The sequence below is a fragment of the Dromiciops gliroides genome, chromosome 6 (genome assembly GCF_019393635.1).
Source record: "Dromiciops gliroides isolate mDroGli1 chromosome 6, mDroGli1.pri, whole genome shotgun sequence".
Taxonomy (NCBI): Eukaryota; Metazoa; Chordata; class Mammalia; order Microbiotheria; family Microbiotheriidae; genus Dromiciops; species Dromiciops gliroides.
The window spans coordinates 100,934,280-100,955,509 of NC_057866.1; the positions used below are offsets into that span (position 1 = coordinate 100,934,280).

A 21,230-nucleotide genomic window follows, 5' to 3' on the forward strand; every position below is an offset into this window, starting at 1 on the left:
TATGGCCTAGTTTCTCTCTTTTTTTTTAATGGGGCAATGAGGGGTAAGTGACTTGTCCAGGGTCACACAGCTAGTAAGTGTCAAGTGTCTGAGGCCAAATTTGAACTAAGGTCCTCCTGAATCCAGAGCCAGTGCTTTATTCACTGCACCACCTAGCTGCCCCCCACCCTAATTTCCTTAACTGCAAAATAGAGATAACACACCTCCCAATGTTGTTGGGAGGATCAAATGGGAAAATCATTAAAGTGCTCTGCAAACTTCAAAGTGTCATACAAATGCTAGCTATTATTAGTTATGGAATAGCTTGTCACCATATTAATTTTCCCTCAAGGGAATTTAATATCTGAATTGTCCACTAGGTGGTGCTCTACTTGAGCCACCAACCCAGCCAGCTTGCCCATTTCTGTTGCTTATGTTGAAGTCTTCCTAAAGGCTGCATTATCCCGCCTTGCCACCAGATGGTGGTCAGCTTGCAAATGGACAGGCTGGTCTCCTCGCTGATCCAATGGTGCTTGGCAGGCAGAGCTAGGCAATTTGAACCAAATTCTGCTAGCTGGATCTGAAATCAGTCTTGGGAATGAAACAACTGCATAAAACATTTGGAAAACTACAGTCTGTAATTAGCTCATAACCCCTCCCCACCTCCATCACCTCCCCCTCCCCATCCAAATCAGGCTCCTGTGTACCTCAGACTCAGATACTTACTGTTTGGGACAAACTGCCTCAGTTTACCCAAATAACTTGAGACCACCAGGTCAAGCAGAGACAGGTTTATCGCATTCTCATAAAAATGGGTAAACTCAATGACTGAGATTGGGTCACAATAATAGGCTCATGCTTTGGATTTTTATAGGAATTTTGAGGGGGGGAAGCCCCCATGTGCACTGAGTGAGCTCACAATCTAACATCCAATCCTGTCTCACCCAGGGTGCGTGCTTAGCTCATGATCAATGTATGGAGACATGGTATATGTGTTCAGGAACAAGGGGGGGGGAAGGGATGGGGGGAAACAAGGGTCAAAACCGAGGGAAGGGGGGAAGGGGGGGTAACGAGTACCAGGGGGCTGAGGGAATGTCGAAGAAAAAGGGGAGGGCAGAGAAATCATTCCCTTATCTGATTGCAAATTATCCATGACATGGGACTGGGGGTTCTGACATATGAGGGGGGAGAGATGAGTACCAGGCGACCTAGCAGAGACACGATTTTTATTACAGGACCATAAAACTAAGATGTAGCTGACAAGTGAGGAGACTAATGGTGCTAATGAGCAAAGAACTGACAAGCAATAAAACTTAGGCAAAAGACAGAGAAACTAACTATACTGGGGGGGGGGGCGCTGGGTATCTTCCAGACCCCATCCTCAGAGTTTAATCTGACTTAAAATGCATAATCATCCCATACACTTACTCTGCTGTAATCTCATCATTTGTTGTACATAAATAGAAAGGAAACAAAGCCTGTCATATGAACGCGTCTACCTCTAGCCATTTCCTAACCTGCCTCCTGGCTACCCCAGATCTTTGGATATGGCATAGAGGACATCTGCCTGTGATTCCTGGGGAAGAAAGAGGAGTTACTCAAACTCTTTCTTAGGATCTAGAAAAAAGGGAAAGAGATGGTAAGAGAAATCATCTTTTTAGCTTTCCAGCCCAGTAGGATTCACAGTAGTTGGCCATTTTAGCAGCTTGGGATGTTCTCTCCCTGAGGACAGTAGTAGTTTCACTCTCAGGATCAGGACTTTCCCCACAGTGCTAGTGGGGGCGGCTCCCACATGCCCCAAAGTGTTACCAGTCACTATTTCCCTTCCTTTCATGGCTCCAAGGGAAGCTGAAAAAAAGAGGAGCCTACCCTAGATCCTGCAATGTACAGATCTTATCCTTCTTCTTCCCATGAGGGAACTTGCCCCTGTTGCAAATGAGAGTCTACTGTGATATCCATTGGAGGGATGAGGGGTGATCACTCTCTCCTATGCCAAGGTCACCAAAAATTACTCAATCTTGCTGGCACACATTACTCCAGGAGCAGGTTTAATAAACAATTCAGAGATGAGAACAAGCAGAGCTACAAGTTACACACATATCTTTTATAAAAACCTAAATTAGTCAATGTGTTACAGGTCTCACACTATGTATGTACTAGGTATATCCCTTGTCTGAAGAGAGGCCTTTAGCCACAAGAGCCCTTATTCTGAAGGAAAAGAGAGCCCAATCTTCAGAAGCCCCCAGTTTGAAGAGGGAACTGTTCTTCCCTTCAGGGGGGGGTTCTGTGTGTTAGGGAGCTGAACCTTTAAGAAGGTTCTGGTCACAGGATGTGTCAACAATAGAAGCCAAAGCAAGACAGAAAGAAAGAACTAGGTTACTGTTAGACTGAGGGACAGAGATTGGCAACAGTCTAAGGGAAAGTTTAAGTAGACAGTGGTACAGTAGAAAAATCCTTAACCATTGCATTTCTTCCGCACCACATCAGACCAACTAAGAGGAGGAGCAGGTAGGAAAGAATGATCCAACCCTGGCTGCCATTCCCCTGCTCCATGTCACTTTGATGTTTGTCTGCTTTTGTGCTGTTTCATTCTGCTGTCAAATCACAGGATCATTCACATTGAATGTGTCTTCCTCTTTTGAGTTAGGGAGCTCAAGACTGAAGATAAAGAAAGCCAGCCCATTGGGCTCAGCTTGAGTAGAGAAATAAAGGAATTTTCATAATTTTTGAGTGTAGAGTTACAAGATGAGCCTGTAAATTGTGTGGGGGTAGTGATATTAGTTTTGAGTGGCATTCCTGTTGGCTTAGCCTAGCACCCAGCAAAACATCCTGCCTCATACACATTAGGAAGATGAGGCCCAGAGGTGGAAATGCCTTGCCATGCTCATTCTTCTGTTCCATGCTGCCCTATGTACTATCTTTCTGCCAGCTAGGAGGGTGATTAAAAGGGGTGGGGGGCAGCTAGGTGGCACAGTGGATAGAGCACTGGCCCTGGATTCAGGAGGACCTGAGTTCAAATCCAGCGTCAGACACTTAACACTTACTAGCTGTGTGACCCTGGGAAAGTCACTTAACCCCAATTGCCTCACCAAAACAAACAAACAAAAAAAAAAGGGGTGGGGACAGTGTTGATCCACCTTCATTCTCTCTGTAGTCAGGCCAATCATCACAAATTGCTCTGATCAAAGTCCTAGGTACTCCATTCTTTTGCCAGACCACGAACTCCATATAAAGGAAGTATCTATAACCTCCCCCTCCATATAAAGGAGCTTTTCAAAGTCAACAGAGAGGACAGTGGGGTGTCTCATCTCAACTCTTAAAAGGCTTCTATCTCCATCCAGTTTCATGGAGTTGCTAGCATTGCTGGGCACAGAGGCCTGGAGTCTAGGCAGTTATGTTTCCTATGTCCTTCCTTTCCTCTTTCTGGTTGTGCTATTGAAGCTGTATGGACTGGGATCAAGCATCTGGACCCTCCAGAGTTGCCCTGTAGACTTAACTGGGAAGACTGCTGTAGTGACTGGAGCCAACACAGGTGAGGACTCCCTCTTACTGCCTAGGGAGGTCATTGCTCACACTCCTTCCCTTCCCAGGTTCCCCATCTCTCTTCTAGACAATGTTCTCATTCCTTTCCTTTTTTTTTTTTTTTTAGTGAGGCAACTGGGGTTAAGTGACTTGCCCAGGGTCACACAGCTAGTAAGTGTTAAGTGTCTGAGGCCAGATTTGAACTCAGGTCCTCCTGACTCCAGGGCTGGTGCTCTATGCACTGCGCCACCTAGCTGCCCCTCTCATTCCTTTCCATTGCACCCCCCCCACACACACACAGCATATACACAGAACCCTCCATCTCTCTCCCTAGAGATCCCATTCCTTTTAATCTACTTCTGTAAAAGTCACCTCCTTCCAGGTTCCTATATTTCCCACAACTGCCCTCACTTGAGAGCTTCATCTTCCTTTCACCTTATCATTACCATTCCCCATAACACGGTCTAGAATCTCCATCTTTCCCTTTCCTCATTCACAGGTTTACCCATGGGTAAATAAGGAACAATGTGAGCCAAGGTTTAAAATACAGGAGAGAGCAGGATGTTGTACACAGAGCACTGGACCTAGAGACCAGAAAACCTGAATTCAAAACTAGCCTCTGACACTTTCTAGCAGTGTGACCCTAAGCAAGTCACGGAACTTCTGTCTGCCTCAGTTTCATCGAATTCAAAAGGCAAATAATAATAGCATGTACCTCCCAGGGTTGTCATGAGGATTAAATGAGATAATAAATTTAAAGTGCTTTGTTAACCTTAAAGTTAAATGGTGGGCATTATTATTGTTACTGTTATCTATTACAGGGGCAAAGAGGCACCCAGTTTGGGGGAGCATAGAGCGAATGAAGAAAATAACATGAAATAAAACTGGAAAATAGAGTAGGGCTAAATTTTAGAGGGCCAAGGAATTTGAATTCTGCTCAGGAGGTAATGGGAAGAGCAGTGAAAATTTTTGGCAGTGGGGAACATGGATAAGAAAGATTGTTCTCCGGGGCAGCTAGGTGGTGCAGTGGATAAAACACCAGCCCTGGATTCAGGAGGACCTGAGTTCAAATCCGGCCTCAGACACTTGACACTTAACTAGCTATGTGACTGGGCAAATCACTTAACTCCCATTGCCCCTCACAAAAAAACAAACCAAAAGGGAAAAAAAAAGGAAAAAAAAGATTGTTCTACTATGCCCAAAGGGCTATGGGACTATGCATACCCTTTGACCCAGTAATACCACTACTAGGTCTGAATCCCAAAGAGATCATAAAACAGGGGAAAGGACACATGTGTACAAAAATATTTACAGCAGCTCTCTTTGTGGTGGCAAAGAATTGGAAACTGAGGGAATGCCCATCAATTGGGGAATGGCTGAACAAGTTGTGGTATATGAATGTAATGGAATACTATTGTGCTCTAAGAAATGATGAGCAGGGGGCGGCTAGGTGGCGCAGTGGATAAAGCACCGGCCCTGGATTCAGGAGTACCTGAGTTCAAATCCGGCCTCAGACACTTGACACTTACTAGCTGTGTGACCCTGGGCAAGTCACTTAACCCCCATTGCCCCGCAATAAAAAACAAAAACAAAAACAAAAGAAATGATGAGCAGGCAGATTTCAGAAAAACCTGGAAAGACTTAAGTGGACTGAAGCTTAGTGAAATGAGCAGAACCAGGAGAACGTTGTACACAGTAACAGAAGAAACACTGTGTGATGATCAACTGTGATAGACTTTGCTCTTTTCAGAAGTGCTGTGATCCAAGACAATTCCAAAGAACTCATGATGGAAAATGTTCTCCACATCCAGAAAAAGGAACTGCGGATTCTGAATGCAGATTGAACTATATTGTTTCTACTTTTGTTTTTGTTTTTACTTTTTTGAAGATGTTCCCTTTTGTTCTCGTTCTTCTTTCACAATATGACTAATGCAGAAATATGTTTAATGTGATTGTACATATATAACCCATATCAGATTGCTTTCTGTCTTGGAGAGGAGGGAGGGAAAGGAGGGTGGGAGACAAATTTGGAACTAAAAATCTTATGAAACCAAATGTTGAAAACTAATCTTTACATGTAACTGGGAAATAATAAGATACTTTTTTGATTAAAAAACAAAACAAAGTAAAACAAAGATTGTTCTAGCTACTTGTGAAGAATAGATCAGAGGTAGGTGAGAGCAAAGGCAAGAAGTCTTCTTTAGTAAATGATTGCACCAGTCTAGGAGAGTGATTATTAATAAGGAACTGTTAGAGATGGCATGAGGATCCCTCCTATCATGATCTCAACCCTCACTATTAGATTGTAAACTACAAAAGAACAAGAGCTAGACTTGATTTAAATTTCTCTCTCTTCCAGTGCCAGTCATAGGGCTCTGAATACTCTAGGTGCCCAACTAATGTTTGTTGTATTGTTAAATTTGAGGTAAGAGAGAAACCACCAGACTCAGTTCTAGCTTCCTCCTCTCACCATTCTTGCCCCCTCCATCCCAACCATGTCTCTTGTGGCCTAGGGATAGGGAAGGCTGTGTCCTGTGAGCTGGCCCGACGTGGGGCCCGTGTGGTCCTTGCCTGCCGGAGACTCCCTGAAGGGCAAAAGGCACTTGCAGACATCCAAAAAGCCACTGGAAGTAAGCAGCTGCTGCTTCGAGAGTTGGACCTCAGCTCTCTGGCCTCCATCCACAGCTTTTCCCAGAAGCTTCTTCAGGAGGAACCCCATATCCACCTGCTGGTCAACAATGCTGCAGTCTGTGGTACATCTCCCCACACCCCAGGTCTAGAAATTGCCACAAGAGAAAAATTTCCCAAATTCTAACACAATTCCCTACCCTAACCCCTCCCCCCTAAGCATCCATACTTCAAAATTAGTGTTCCATCTTACCTCCTGGGTCTAGTTCTCATAAATTTCGTCCAAGTTCCCCAACACACATCCTTTTTACCTTCTCCTAACTTGGAGGTTCTATGATGCCTGTAAGTCCTTTGTATCCTTATTTTCTTCTAGGGCTTCCCTACAAGACTCTTACCTCAGATGGCCTGGAATTGACTTTCATGACCAACTACCTTGGGCCCTTTCTGCTCACAAACCTGTTACTGAGTAAGGACAAAATGCACCCTTCTCCCATTCTCTTCTCTCCTAGATCCAAATTCTCTGAACAAAGCCATGCTTCAGAAATTCATAGAATCTCAATGTTGAAAGGGACCTCAAAGGTCATCTAGTAAATCATTATCTAAATAGGAATCTCTCTGACACAATTCTCATCCGATTTCTACTTGATAAGCTCCAGTACTAGGAGACTTACTTTCAAGAAGAAGCTTATTCCATTTATGGATGGTTAGTAACTCTATAAGAAAAAGGAACAGAGGTTAATTGATCATGACCTAGTTAAGTCATACTGGTATGTGATCAATGATTTTTCCCTTCAACATGCTCACAAGCTGTCCATCTAATGACATATTCTAGAATTCTGTCGGAGATCAAAGTAAAAACTATCAACATATACTTTGAAAAAATCTCTCTTTTTGTTGAAAATTGAGACTTGTTTTCTTGTCTTATTTTTCAGTTTTTTCAGAGATCACTAACAACAGCTCACCAACTGCATTCATCAATTCTTTCTGTATTCTCAGTTTTGTGCATGTTCCACAGGCCTGGCATATTTTGAATTCACCAAGAATTTCTAGGTTCTCCAAATTCAGTGGCTTTTCATGATATTGTACATGAACACAATTTACTTGGTGTTGAGGACCTGAAGCCTAGATAAGTGAGGCCTTTTCCTTGTGGGTATTATAAACAATGTGGACCAAGTTCCTGATCAAGGTGGGACCTCTGGGGGACAAACATTGTCTTAAATTTTCATCATTTCAGGCACAATCTATTGAATGTTTTTGTCATATTATATAAAACCTGTCCCATATTTGACATTGTGTTAGCTAAACTTCACATTCAATAATTTTGGTTTATGAAGAAAGCTTCACAACATGTACCCTGCAGCAAGCAGCATAAACCCTCAAATCATCTCTCTGAGACATTTTAGTTATGGGGATAAAATGATTCTGGGACATAGGCCCCATCAGCAGAAGCCTGAAGATAGCTGGAGACCACTGCTGGAAAGACTGCCAGGTTGGTGGGGAGTGGGGATGGAGCAGGACAGGGCGAGACCAGGGAAAAGCTCACTTAGGGTATAGTTTCTAGGGGGTTGGAAGGAAGAAAGAGGGGTACTCAGTAGCTTTCTGGTTTAACTATCTTGATAACTATGTGCTAAATTCAATTGTTTCTGCAAAAGTTGTGTAAACAATGTCAGACACGCGCCCCACCCCCCAAATGTTAATGCTAAAGAGCAAAGTCTAAATCTCCTGCCCCTAGTTAGGGCTCTGAAGTAGCCCGAAAGCTTGCAGGAAAGTTGAAGGTCCTTTTCTATGAGGCCCAGACACAAGCCAAATGTTCCCAGGGGAGACCTCAAGTTGGGGCAAAATAAGCCCCAAAGAGAGAAATTTAATTAAAGATTGCATGCCATTTATATAAACCAGGAGCTATGGCCTGGGGTTATCAGTTACTACAACTTCATTTAAAGGTAGTGTAACCCTTGTCCCAAATCCCAGTGGTATGGGATTCTCTCCTTATTGGTGAAAATGAAGGCTCTACCCTGCTCAACAGTTGAGAGTTTCAATCCCCTTTGAGTCTTTTTTGGGACTCTCCAAGTGAGAGTCCCCTTTGGCAATTCATTGGGCTTCAGTCTTCTTGACTCTCCAAGCGTTGAGTTACTCCAAGTACTCCTGCCTTCTAGCTACTAGAGAAAAGATAGAAGATGTCAATCTCATTTTAGGTTGCTGAAGGAAAAGATTCTGGGAAGATGAAAGGAGTGGACAGTCTCCATCATGTTCCTCTATCCAGCATGCTACTATAGAGATTTGGGGGAGTTTCTCCTTGGGTGAGATATAAGACCCTCTCTCTTGGTTAAGCTGAGCTATCTCACTCCCAATGGAAGAGCTCCTTTACTCTGTCTGGCCTGATACGTGGCCTTCTCTGATCTCTGTTTTGTTATTGATTTGGATAAATGGGTTTCTTTGTTATTTGTCCCGTGTGTTCATGGTGAAACTGGTTTTAGGTGGGAAATGGGTCTACCCTTGGATATAGAACTTGGGGTTCCCTTCCCCTGAAAATGATAAAGCAATCAGAAGTTAGCTGGAACCCAATAATATCCCTCAGACAAACAATATTTAAGGGAGCAAATAGATATAATTATAGCCCAATACCCTCATTTTCTGAGGATAATCGAGTGGGCTCTGGTCCCAGACACCTGCTTCCCCACCTGGCAGGAATGGAACTCTCCCTTGGAGAAGGGTGAGGGTGAGAAGAGGCTAGAGATGTCTAGTCTAAGGCAGCTAGGTGGCACAGTGCATAAAGTACTGGCCCTGGATTCAGGAGGACCTGAGTTCAAATCTGGCCTGACACTTGACACTTACTAGCTGTGTGACCCTGGGCAAGTCACTTAACCCTCATTGCCCTGCAAAGGTGAAAAAGAAAAGAAAAAAAGAAAAAAAGAAAAAAGAGAAGAGATGTCTAGTCTGCCTCCCTTCAAGCCACACACAAGTGCAGTGTCTTTCCCAACAGGTAGAGTCTCACTGTACATGTGGGGCCCACCACTATACCCTCTCTCTGACCCTTAAAGGGTTGGCCTTTAAACCCAGATCCTCTCACTCTAAGCCCTATGCTCTTTCCACAGAGATGGTTCTCCAGTCTGAAGGAGCCATCACCTCCATTCAAGGTGTGGGGGCCAAATTTAATATATGGAGAGTTAATTGGGTGGTTCACTGAAATATTGGGGTCCCAGAAATAATGAGGGACCTCTAGGTTCAAAGCTCTCTCCCCTCCAAACTGCCTTTTTAGATATTTCTCCCAGACCAATAATAAAGGAGCCTAACAGCCTCTGTTCCACAAATGAATCAGGTCTTATTAATGAGAATAAAGTATACAGCAAAGGTGAACTTAATAAAATCAAAGACAAGGGAATAGGGGAAAAGAAATACGGATAATCCTCCTAGCTCTAACCTAAGTCTATTCAAAAGAGCAGTTCGTATTTTAACTCACCACCTGGAGCTTGTAGCTTAAATGGAAAGAACAATTTACAGCTGGGCTTGAAGGACTTGTCTGCCACCGCTCCTGCTGCTCACCCCACCGAGAGGAAAAGATAACTCTGGAAGAGCTGTGAGCTCCACTCAGGGGTTGTTTAATCTTCCTCCCCCAAAAGGGGAGGTCCTTCAAAAACTGCCTATGGATAGTGCTTTCTCCTTCTGACCTCAGCAGCATACATCACTGCAGGGCAGGCCAGGTGTGGCCCCTCCGAATGAGTCAGCCAAATTCCTATAATCTTACCACAAAGGAGCTGAAGGATGAGTTAAAAAGTGGGAGGAACATTGAATTCTGAATCAGGGTTCAAGTCCCAACTCTTACACTTATTAACTTGTTGATGTGGAACCCAGAGCAAGTCACTTTCCATCTCTAAAGTGTTAAAGTAAGGAGAGTTCTTCTTCTTTTTATCTCAGAGGGCCTGCTCCAGGCAGACTCAGCCCGAGTGGTGAATGTGAGCTCTTTTCGACACACATATGGGTTTGTGGATGAACAGCACCTAGTAGGGGCTGGGCACCCCCTTGAAATACACGTGGCGTATGACTGTACCAAGCTGCTGTTGATCTCTTTCACTAAGGAGCTTGCTCAGAGACTTCAAGGAACAGGTAATTATTCCCCTACCCCCATATCACCTCTAGAGTTTTACCTACCATCCACCCCTTCATCCCACAGCCCTTCTATACCACCTCAACTATTGCCCCCTCATCTTTCCTCTTTTCTCCCTCTTATATTACCCCTAAAATTCTGTCTACTTCACCCCAAATGATCCTTTGATACCTCCTAAAGCTTAGCTCCCACCATCTTCCATTACTGCACTCCTGTACTAACTCATAATTCCCTCCATTTCTAATGTTTTCCTCTCTTGCCATAGTCTTCCACATCTGCCCATGTTACTATGTCATCAACATGTCCCCTAGCTCTGTTCTTCAGAATGAATCCCTATCATACATATGTGTCAGTGTGTAGATTGGATTGGAGTAAGGGAAAACTAGAAGATAGAGAACCACTGGTACCATTTTCTATGTTCCCCAAACTCCATCACTGCCCCATAGGTATTCCATTCAATACAATTCAACTCAGCCAATATTTAAGTTACTATTGTGTACAGACCTCTGTGCTAGGAGTTGAGACACACAAAGTTTAGATAAGTCACTGTACCTGTCTTCATGAAGTTTATAGTCTGGTGGAGGGAGGAGACACAAACACCATAGCAAGAGTGCACAACAATGCATAATAAATACATTATAGGGATAAAAAGAGAGGTCCAAGAGGGGAATAAGCTAACATCCCAGAATACCCACCTTCATGTCCAGAACTATTATTTAGCACTTGAGAAAGACTAAAATGAGTCTAGGGCAAGTAAACTAGAGTCGACTAGCCTGAAATGGGTCTGGGGCAGACATAATAGGCCAAAATGCACCGTCAAATCAATTTTGTAATCTAGTGTAAAAATAATACAAGTAGGGGAAGCGAGGTGGCACAGTGGATAAAGCACTGGCCCTAGATTCAGAATGACCTAAGTTCAAATCCGGCCTCAGACACTTGACACTTACTAGCTGTGTGACCCTGGGCAAGTCACTTAACCCTCATTGCCCTGCAAAAAAAAAAAAATAATACAAGTAATTGAGACAAATTTATTTGAGAGGAAAAATTAGTTACTACAGTAGCTTTTAGCTGCTAAAGGCATATATAACCTCAAATTTTTGTGCTCTCTAAATTTCAGTACCTAGGTGCAAAGCCCAAGTCTCCCTGTCCTAGTTACTGTTATAGTAATGTTGACCTCACACATTTAAAAAACATTTCTAAAAATACTTATTAAGTTTTCAATATTAATAGCAATAATAATGTAAGATTTGCAAAGCACTTTGCACTAATTTGATTTGAAGGGCCCTGTACTGAATGCAGGGAAACAGAGATAAACACTAACACAGTCCTTGCCTTCTAGAACCTTACAATCTAATACAAGGGTAATGTGACATGTACACAAAACTACCTTCCTTTAGGTCCTTATCATCTGTCAGGGAAATTTCCTGGAGGAGGTAATCCCTGAATTTGGCTTTGAAGGCAGGAAAAGAATAAACCCTTAGAGATATTGCCTGGGGGCTTATGGATGATCATTTTAAAATTTAAAAACTATATTTGCATATTTTGTTTTATATCACCTTAATTTCCCAATATTTTCTCCTCTTCCATTAATAATAGTCATTCAGGGGCAGCTAGGTGGTGCAGTGGATAGAGCACCCGCCCCGGATTTAGGAGGACCTGAGTTCAAATCCAGCCTCAGACACTTTACACACTTACTAGCTATGTGGTCCTGGGCAAGTCACTTAACCCCAATTGCCTCACCAAAAAAAAAAAAAAGTCATTCAGCAAAGAATAAATTAAAATAAAAAATATAGTTCAGCAAAAACTGACAAATATATCAACCAAGTCCCACATTATAGTTATACCTCCCTGGTTCCCTCACATACCTCCTTTAAGGCAAAATAACAACAACAAACATTTACATAGCACCTATGTGGCAGGTATTATGCTAAGTGCTTTATAGTTATTGTCTCATTTGATCCTCACAACAACCCTGGGAGGTAGTCACTATTATTATTACCATTTTACATTTGAGGAAACTGAGCCAAAAGTATCGGTCCTAATTTCACAGTCATGACTTTTTGTCTTTTAAATCTGCTCACTTCACTTTGCATCTGTTCATATGTCTTTCAGTGTTTCTTCGTATTTGTCATACTCATCATTTCTTGTGGTATAGTAATTTTCCATTCCATTCACGTAACACAAACTTATTTAACCAACACTCAATTGATGGGCATTTACTTTGTTTCCAGTTCTTTGTTACTACAAAGAAAGCTATTATAAATATGTTAGTATACAGCCAACCTTTCTTTTTATCACTAGACTCCTCAAAGTATATGGACATTTTTTTAAGCATAACTCCAAATTGCTTTCAAGAATGGTTGGAGAGGAATCGCGTGGCGGCGTGCGGGCTAGAGCGTCTCCACCTCTCCCACCAGCAGCGCAGCTTCTGGGCTCCCTGGCCTGGAGTGTGGCTGTGCGGCCCTAGTCTTCCGGGCCACAGGGCCCTCCCTCACTGCATCGGGCTCCTCGATGGGGCCCGGGTTCTCAGGCCCGGCCTGGTCGAAGTGGCCGCCCCAGGACATGACGGCCTGACTCCTGTCGCCCTTCCGCTAAGCGGTCCCTGCTGAGCTCTCGCTCCCCCGCCCCCCACCCCCGAGGTTCAGGAAGGCCGGGCTCACCTATGGCCCCCCTCATACCTCTTCGCCTGGTGACGTGCGAGCACTGCCAGGGCCCGGCACAGAGCAGGCATGATGACCAAGCACGGCACTCATATCACGGCCACTCCTAGCGCTGATGACCGGCCCTCCATCTTCGAGGTGGTAGCACAGGACAGTCTGATGGTTGCTGTGAGGCCTACCTGTCAGCATGTGGCTAAGGTTCTTGAAGAATCCAGCCCTGCCCACTATGGCTTCCTCTGGAGGTGATTTGATGAGACCTTTCTGGATCTCTTGCTGCAGCAGCAATACTTGTCTAAAGCCAGTGCCTTCTTCTCCAAAAACTTTTGCGGCTTAAAGAGGATCGTGATGGGAGACCTCTGGGGGTCCTGAGGTTGGCCAGTGCTGGCCTCCCAAAGAAGCAGCTTTGGAGATCCCTCTTGTTCCTGGTCCTCTTTCCCTACTTGAAAGTGGAGTTTGAGAAGTTGGTCTCCGGCCTAAGAGAAGAGGACGACTATTCCCTTCATTCCCCCTCTTCCCACTGGAATCAGTTTTACCGAGTTTTCCTGGCAGCTTATCCCTTTGTGACCATGGTTCCTCATTCGGCAGCTATGCAACATTCTGGGGAAGGCTCAGCATCCTTCACCCCTGCTGAGCCTAGCTGGAGCTTTGGAAAAGACACTATCTGGAGCTGGTGGGATGCATCAGCCAGCCACTAGCATTCCTGAGAAGGTGCCAGTCGGTTGTCAAGAAAACTCTAGGGGGCCTTGCCTTGTCTGTCTCCACAGGCCTTTCTGTAGGTGTTTTCTTCCTGCAATTCCTAGATTGGTGGTACTCATCAGAGAATCAAGAAACCATCAAATCCCTGACTGCCCTGCCCGCCCTACCACCCCCTGGGCACCTGGACTACAACTCTGGTCTCTCTCTGCTGCCAAAGCTGAAGATGGTGTGCCCCTTATGTCGCAAAACCCGGGTGAATGACACTGCCCTCGACACCCCTGGCTACGTGTTCTGTTACTGATGTGTGTATAACTATGTGAAGAGTCACCAAACCTGCCCCATCACAGGCTATGCAACAGAAGTCCAGTACCTGGTTAAACTATACTCCCCTGAAAACTGAATGACCTTGCCAACTGTGCCCCATGGTAAGACTGCTCTGCCTGCCATCAATTCTTCCAGACTGGTATTGCTCAGTCAGACCCAGCCATCTCAGTCACCCATCTCAGGATCACCTCAGCCTTAAAGAGCCTAACAAAACATTTGTTAAAATCAAACACATACGCATTTGAATGTAGGCTATTAATATGCCTCCTAACCTCCCCTCCAGAAATAAAGGAAAACACAGAGGCAAGTTGCTATATGAAGATATAACCAGGAGTCATTAGTGGGAGGGGGACAAAGTTGTTGTGAGGATCAATCAAATGAACTAAGATATGCAAAGCACTTTAATCAAGCTGTATGAGTGCTGTATTATTCTGTGGAGGGAGGAAGAGAGATACAGCACCCAATCTCCACTGTCTGCTGCTATGCCTTGGATCCAGACTACAAATAGCCCAAGAAGGATCCAGATACATGCACTAGGCAGACTCCTCTTCAAGGACTCATTTGTCTGCCAATAATGTTTAGGTGTTCAAGGAGGATTTTGTTTGCTTTGAATGGAAATAAAACTTTAGAAAATGAGTCACTTTTTCAAACTGACACCCTTTCAACACAGTACTTATTCATGCCCCATCTAGTTTGGATTGTACTTTGGAGTGAATCCTTCACAAGAAGGTACTTAATTGACCTTTCTTGGGAAACTGGATAAGGGCAAATAATGTTTTGGGTTGATTTTTCCATTTAGAGCAGTCTGGGAATCTTAAGTGTGAAAGTCAAACTGATAAACTATAAAGAAAAAATCCACTTAGACTGTGCCCCATGGTAAGACTGCTCTGCCTGCCATCAATTCTTCCAGACTGGTATTGCTCAGTCAGACCCAGCCATCTCAGTCACCCATCTCAGGACACTAATCCAACTGTCATAGAGTCACAGTGTAAGAGCTGGGAGGGACCTCAGAGGCTCTCTAGTCTGAGCCCCTCAGTTTGCAGAGGAAGAATAGAGGCTCCTCAAAGAGTGATTTACCAATTGTCACTCAGCCAATTACTGACAGAGCCAGGACTAGAAATCCAGACACCCTGACTTCCTCACCCAGTGCTCTTTTCTCCACTGTGCCACAAAACAGCAGGGAGCAGAAATACATCTTTGTATGAGCATTTTCTGCTAACTCCTCAAAGCATTCGCTAAACTAGCACGAACATGTCTCACCACTATTAATAGCAATTTTTATGATGTATTCTCTGTAATGTACGCCCAAAATAAATTTTGGTTACACACACACACACACACACACAAGAATGGTTGGACTAATTCATAGTTCCACCAACCAGTGCTTTAGTGTGCGTCTCTTTTTCATGACTCCTGCAACATTGGCTAATCTTGCCAATTTGCTATTAAGGCACAAAACTCCAGAGTTGTTGTGATTTGCATTTTTCCCCCAATTAACTAATGAGATCAGCTCATTTCATTTCTTTTTTTATATTTATATTTAGAATTTTATTTTCCCAAATTACATGGAAAATACAAATTTTGACATCAATTTAAAAAACAACTGTGTTCCAAATTCTTTTTCCCTCCCAACCCCCACACCCTTGCATTTTTCTTTTCTTTTTTTTTGTTTGTTTGTTGTTTTGTTGTTTTTTGGGGGTTTTTTTCGTGGGGCAATGGGGGTTAAGTGACATGCTCAGGGTCACACAGCTAGTTAAGTGTCAAGTGTCTGAGACCGGATTTGAACTCAAGTGCTCCTGAATCCAGGGCTGGTGTTTTATCCACTGTGCCACCTAGCTGCCCCCCATTTTTCTTAATATTGATGATGAAACACCAGGATACTAAGTTGGCTTTGGTGGTTTCCTGAAGAATAGTCCTGTGATATGATGCTAAGGGAGACATGAGTACTGATTGGCAGAGAGAATTCCAAGAGATTGAGAGCAGAGCAGTCAAATTCTAGGGAGAAGATGAAAGGCAAGATGAACACTTTGCATGGAACCTACCCTCCTGACTTGGAGTTAGGAAGACCTGGATTTGAGTCCCATCTCAGACACATTTAAACATTGTATAACCTTGGGTATGTCACTTTAAACTTTCTCATCTGATTGTATTGGAGTACAGACCTGTAGTTCCAGGAGGTCTCCTCTCTACTGTTACAAATTCATTCCTTGCCTCTGGTCTTCTCTCTTAAATTCCACTTCTGTCTTCTAAATCCCTCTACTAATCATGACTCATATTTCTCTACCCATACTCAGCATCACAATTCTATCCTTCAGGACAGAGCCCAAGCCTGGAGAAGCCAAGCCCTGGAAAAGGAGGGAGGATTAAGGGGTTGCAGTTCTCCCCTTGGGGCAAAGCATTTGACTTCTGGTTCAGATAACACTTCTATTTTTTTGGTTGCAGAATGGGGCAGGTAGGTGACCTAGTACATAGAGTGCCTAGGACCTTGTGTCAGGAAAACTCATCTTCCTGAGTTCAAATCCAGCCTCAGACACTTACTAGCTATGTGATCCTGGACAAGTCACTTTACCCTCTTTGCCTCAGTCTCCTTATCTCTAAAATGAGCTGGGGAAGGAAATGGCAAACCACTCTAGTATCTTTGCCAAGAAAACCCCAAATGAGGTGATGAAGAGTCAGATACAACTGTACAACAACAACAACACCCTCAAGTCCCCTTTACTAACAAAATCAGAAATTTTTCCCTGTCCTCATCTCTATTTTCATGTTTGTTGTTGTTTGCTTGTTTTAGTATTGTCTGACTCTCCAGTCTTCCCAGCTCCAGACCAGGCACCCTATCCACTATGATACCTAGCTGCCATATTCATGTCAGTTCCCTATATATCTTAGATATTAGAACTTCTCAGAGATATTTGGCATGAAGATTTTTTTCTATCAACCACTCCCCTTCTTTATACTACTTACATTAATTTCCATGTAAAAATGTCAGTTTTACATCTTAAATGATCCATTGTATCTTTTGTGATTGATTTTAGCTCTTATTTGGTTAAGAATTCTTGCTCTAATTCTATCCATAAAAGGTGTTTGATCTTTTTTTCTTACTTCTTTTGAACGGTATGACCTTTAATACTCAGGTTCTGTGTAGTACTCCATTCCAAGTATAAGTAATGGTGTGACTGAAGTGGCTCATTCTTCCCACATCCCAACACCTCCTTATATGTTCCCCCATCCAACTAAATGTGCCATGGGCTGTGCTCTTATGAAACTCGTTCCTTGATAAGAGTTGTCTTAAGGAAGATAAATGAGACCTTTTCTTAGGTGCAGAGGTCACAACTAGGAATAGCAACTAGGAACTAGAAGCAGATTTGGGCTCAATGTGAAGAAAACTTCTTAATGATCACAGCAGCCTCAAAGGGGGAGGAGCTACCTCTGAGGTTGTGAGCTCCTTGTTAATGGGGGTCTTTATGAAATGACTAGATGACTATCTTTTGTTTTTTCTGGGGCAATGAAGGTTAAGTGACTTGCCCAGGGTCACACAGCTAGTACGGGTCAAGTGTCTGAGGCTAGATTTGAACTCAGGTCCTCCTGAATCCAGGGCCGATGCTAGCCTAGCTGCCCCAATGGATGACTGTCTGGTGGAATTACAATAGGGATTCTAAAGTATGGACTAGTCCACAAATGACTTCTAAGGAAGGTCCTGGCTCCCTCTGTTGTGCCTCAAATGCTCTGGATTGGCCTCTCTAGGTGCTAGATGAGGTACTTTCTTCTCAGGAAGGAGCTCTGCTACTAGATTCAAAGCCCATTGGTGGGGGGGAGAGAAGGGGAATGGGAGAAAAATCCCCTTCCTTATCTTCCTCCTCCAAAAGTTGAAGAACTAGCTTCCTCCCTAACTGGCTGGTGGGGCAGCTAGGATAGAGCACTGGCTCTGAAGTTGGGAGGATCTGAATTCAAATTTGACCTCAGACTCTTACTAGCTACGTGACTCAGGGCAAATCACTTAGCCCCAATTACCTTAAACATCAGAAGCCATCTCTAGCCATCCTGATATATATCTCATCATTGGACCCAGATAGCTCTGGAGAAGAAAGTGAGATTGGTGACCTTGCAAAGTCCTCCTTCACTTAAATCCCATTCAGTGAAAGTCATGACATCACCCCAATGTCATGGCCCTCTTCAGGAATGAAGGACAAGGGGGCTGGCTCACTTGAATTCACCTGAACTGCTATCTCCATGACTAAGTCAGCAAGGACATGACCAGTTTTTCTGCTTTTGTCCAATGGGATTACTTCTTTCTGACTAAGTAAGGTTTTCATACTTCTTAAAGGCTTAGCAGGGTGTTAATGCCTTATTGACACATTAAAACCTGAACACCTGTGATTACATCTTGACATTACATCAAATGGATGAGGGAAAGGGAATGCATAAATCTCTCCCTCTTCCCCTGAAATTCTCTGATTCTGTGAAAACAGGGACACAGAAAAGACCCAGCAAAGTTTGGAGTGTATAAGAGGAGTCCAAAGTGCTATATTGATTGAACACACACTGAAGCATGCTATTTTTCACTTTCTCTCTTTCATTTTTTAAATTCAAGTTTTCTTGTACAAAAAGACTAGTATGGTGATGTTTTCCATAATTGCACATGTAGAACCTATATCTGATTGTTTACTTCCTCAGGGAGGGGGTAGGGGAGATTGGGAAGGAGGAATAAAAATTGGAATTCAAAACTATAAATAAAAATGTTTATTTTTTATTTTTGGGTGAGGCAATTGGGGTTAAGTGACTTGGCCAGGGTCACACAGCTAGTACTTGTCAAGTGTCTGAGGCCAGATTTGAACTCAGGCCTTCCTAACTCCAGGGTCAGTGCTCTATCCACTGTGCCACCTAGTTGCCCCAATTATTTTTTTTTTAAATAAAAGAAGGGGGCAGCTAGATGGCTTAGTGGATAAAGTACCGGCCCTGGATTCAGGAGTACCTGAGTTCAAATCCGACCTCAGACACTTAACACTTACTAGCTGTGTGACCCTGGGCAAGTCACTTAACTCTCATTGGCCTGCAAAAAAAAAAAATTTAATAAAAGAATATTGGATTTAAAAAAAAGGGAAAGTAGATTGAGATAGATTGTGGAAGTTCTGATTGCAAGAGTTGGGGTTTTATTTGATAAGGAGCTCCATAACTCTCCTTCCCAACCTCCATTGCTGTAACACTTTCTTCTATCCAGCCTCTCTCACTTAGACTTATATTTCAACCCCTGTTCCTCAGGTGTGACAGTGAATTCAGTGGAGCCAGGGATTGTAAAGACAGAAATTATGAGGAATTATATGTGGTTTTATCGCTTCGTCTTCTGGCTCTTGACCTTCTTCTTAAAGGTGAGGAGATACTAGAAGGGATGTTCTTTTTAATGTTTCTCATGTCCTCCTTAGCAGTCTAGAAGGTAGTGGTCCAGGGCAGCTAGGCAGCACAGTGGATCAAGCACCAGCCCTGGATTCAGGAGAACCCGAGTTCAAATGCAGCCTCAGACACTTGACACTTACTAGCTGTATGATCCTAGGCAAGTCACTTAACTCTCATTGCCCTACCAAAAAAAGAAGAAGAAGAAGAAGAAAGAGAAAAAGAAAAAAAAAGAAGAAAAAAAAAAGAGAAAGTAGGCCTGTTGTGTTGCATGCATTTATACAACTTAAATTAGGAAAAAGTAATTAATTAGAAGGTGGTGGTCTCTGTATAGTCTCCCCTGGAGGGACCTCCCTTAGATCCCAGAGCAAGGTACAGTTCTATACTTGACTCCTAGAATCATAACTCATATTTAGATTATAATTTCCCCTTTTATAACATGTAAGCATCTCTCTTACAACAATACTTTGTGATAGATGTGTTATTATTCCTGTTTATTTTATAGAAGGGAAAACTAAGATTCAGAGAAGTGGTAATATAGTATTAGAGCTGACACTAATACTTAAGACTCCCTACTCTAAGACCAGTGTGCTCTTTCTACTATGGATTAGAAAGAAATATCTTCTCTCCTACCTCCACTCCCCCACATCCATGTGTTGCTGGATCTCTTGAGCTGGGTGTGACTCTCCCATCTGACCTTTCTCTCCCTTTGCTGTCACCTAAGACTCCTGAACAGGGTGCTGTTCCGGTCCTGTACCTAAGCTTAGCTGAAGAATTGGATGGCATTTCAGGAAAATATTTTAACTCCAGATGTAACCTGACCTTACCTGCTAAGCCTGCCCTGGACCCTGAAGTGGCCCACAGCCTCTGGAATACCTCAGCTAGACTGACCAACCTAGAAAAAATGACCAAGAGAGATTAACTTGTCAAAGTCCATCCCATTATTAACACTCTCACTGTAGAAACCTGATTTGACTTGCAGCTTATCATTAAACTGATCAGAAGACTTTCAAAGTTGTTTTTCTGTATAATGTGATTGCTGAATACCTTGTTCTCCTGGTTCTGCTCACTTTACTCTGCATCATTTCATAAAGGTCTTTCCATTTCTGCCGAAATTGTCCATTTCACCTTTTCTTATGGCACAATATTTCATCAATTCATATACTACAATTTGGTGAGTGAGAAAACCAAATGGATTTTATCCTGTAATGGATTGATTTTATTTTGTAATTGATTTTATTCTATAATAGGTAGTGCTACATTTTGTATAACTATCCAAGTCACTTTCTTTGACTTTAAGCTAATTTTATAAGTATAGAAATTCAGAAGTTCAGTCTCTCCCTCTGAATGAGTTTAAAAGTTCAGCTTTTCCTGTAAATCTTACCTTAATTAAAAGAAACCTATTAACTTAGTACTACCAGCTACACTTGCAGGTAGACGTCATTAATCAAAGTGGAAGAAGGGTTGTTGCTAGCCCTGTATTCCCATTTTCCAGTCAATAATATTGTCCCTCATGCCTATGATGCTACAGACTCTGTAGCCAATCCCACTGTTTCCCCATCTATAATGCTGCTTTCTATTTCTGGGATACTTTTCTTTTCGTTTATAAAATAGACCTTCCCCCTCATTCACGGTCTTAGCTAGCTGAGGGGGCCGAGATTGTTGATTGGAAAATTCTTGCTTTGTCAATAAATTGATCATGCTTGGAACTTTGTGTCTCAGTTTACCTTGATTTTGATCATAACAACCACAAAGGGACTGGAGGATGGAGGCTGGCCCTCAGAGCAGCCTCTTAGGGGTCCTCCCCAGAAAGCCTAAGCAGAATTTCCATGAGGGGTGGGGATTTTTCTAAAGAGGATTGGACCAAAGACCTGACTCTCCCCTCAGTCCCAATTCTTCTGAGCCAAGGTAAGCCCTCACACTGTTGGGGAAGT

The 21,230-nt window shown here is 43.2% G+C and overlaps 1 protein-coding gene and 1 pseudogene across 5 annotated transcripts; both read left to right on the forward strand.

The window, feature by feature from the left end:
- Positions 1–3,182: 3,182 nt before the first annotated feature.
- LOC122732591 (retinol dehydrogenase 11-like) lies at positions 3,183–21,005 on the forward strand. Of its 5 annotated transcripts, none has more exons than XM_043972832.1 (6): positions 3,193–3,511; positions 6,015–6,275; positions 6,503–6,595; positions 10,042–10,230; positions 19,168–19,274; positions 20,021–21,005. In XM_043972832.1, exons 1-6 carry the CDS (start codon positions 3,325–3,327, stop codon positions 20,216–20,218), a joined length of 1,035 nt encoding a protein of 344 aa, XP_043828767.1. In that variant the 5' UTR covers positions 3,193–3,324; the 3' UTR covers positions 20,219–21,005. The 5 variants fall into 5 exon arrangements, with proteins under 5 accessions (XP_043828770.1, XP_043828766.1, XP_043828768.1 ...); XM_043972834.1 differs by having other exon boundaries at positions 3,196–3,511; positions 6,015–6,254; XM_043972835.1 differs by lacking the exons at positions 19,168–19,274; positions 20,021–21,005 and adding an exon at positions 12,533–14,539 and having other exon boundaries at positions 3,183–3,511; positions 6,015–6,131.
- On the forward strand, positions 12,961–14,539 carry LOC122732592 (annotated as a pseudogene).
- Positions 21,006–21,230: the final 225 nt, after the last annotated feature.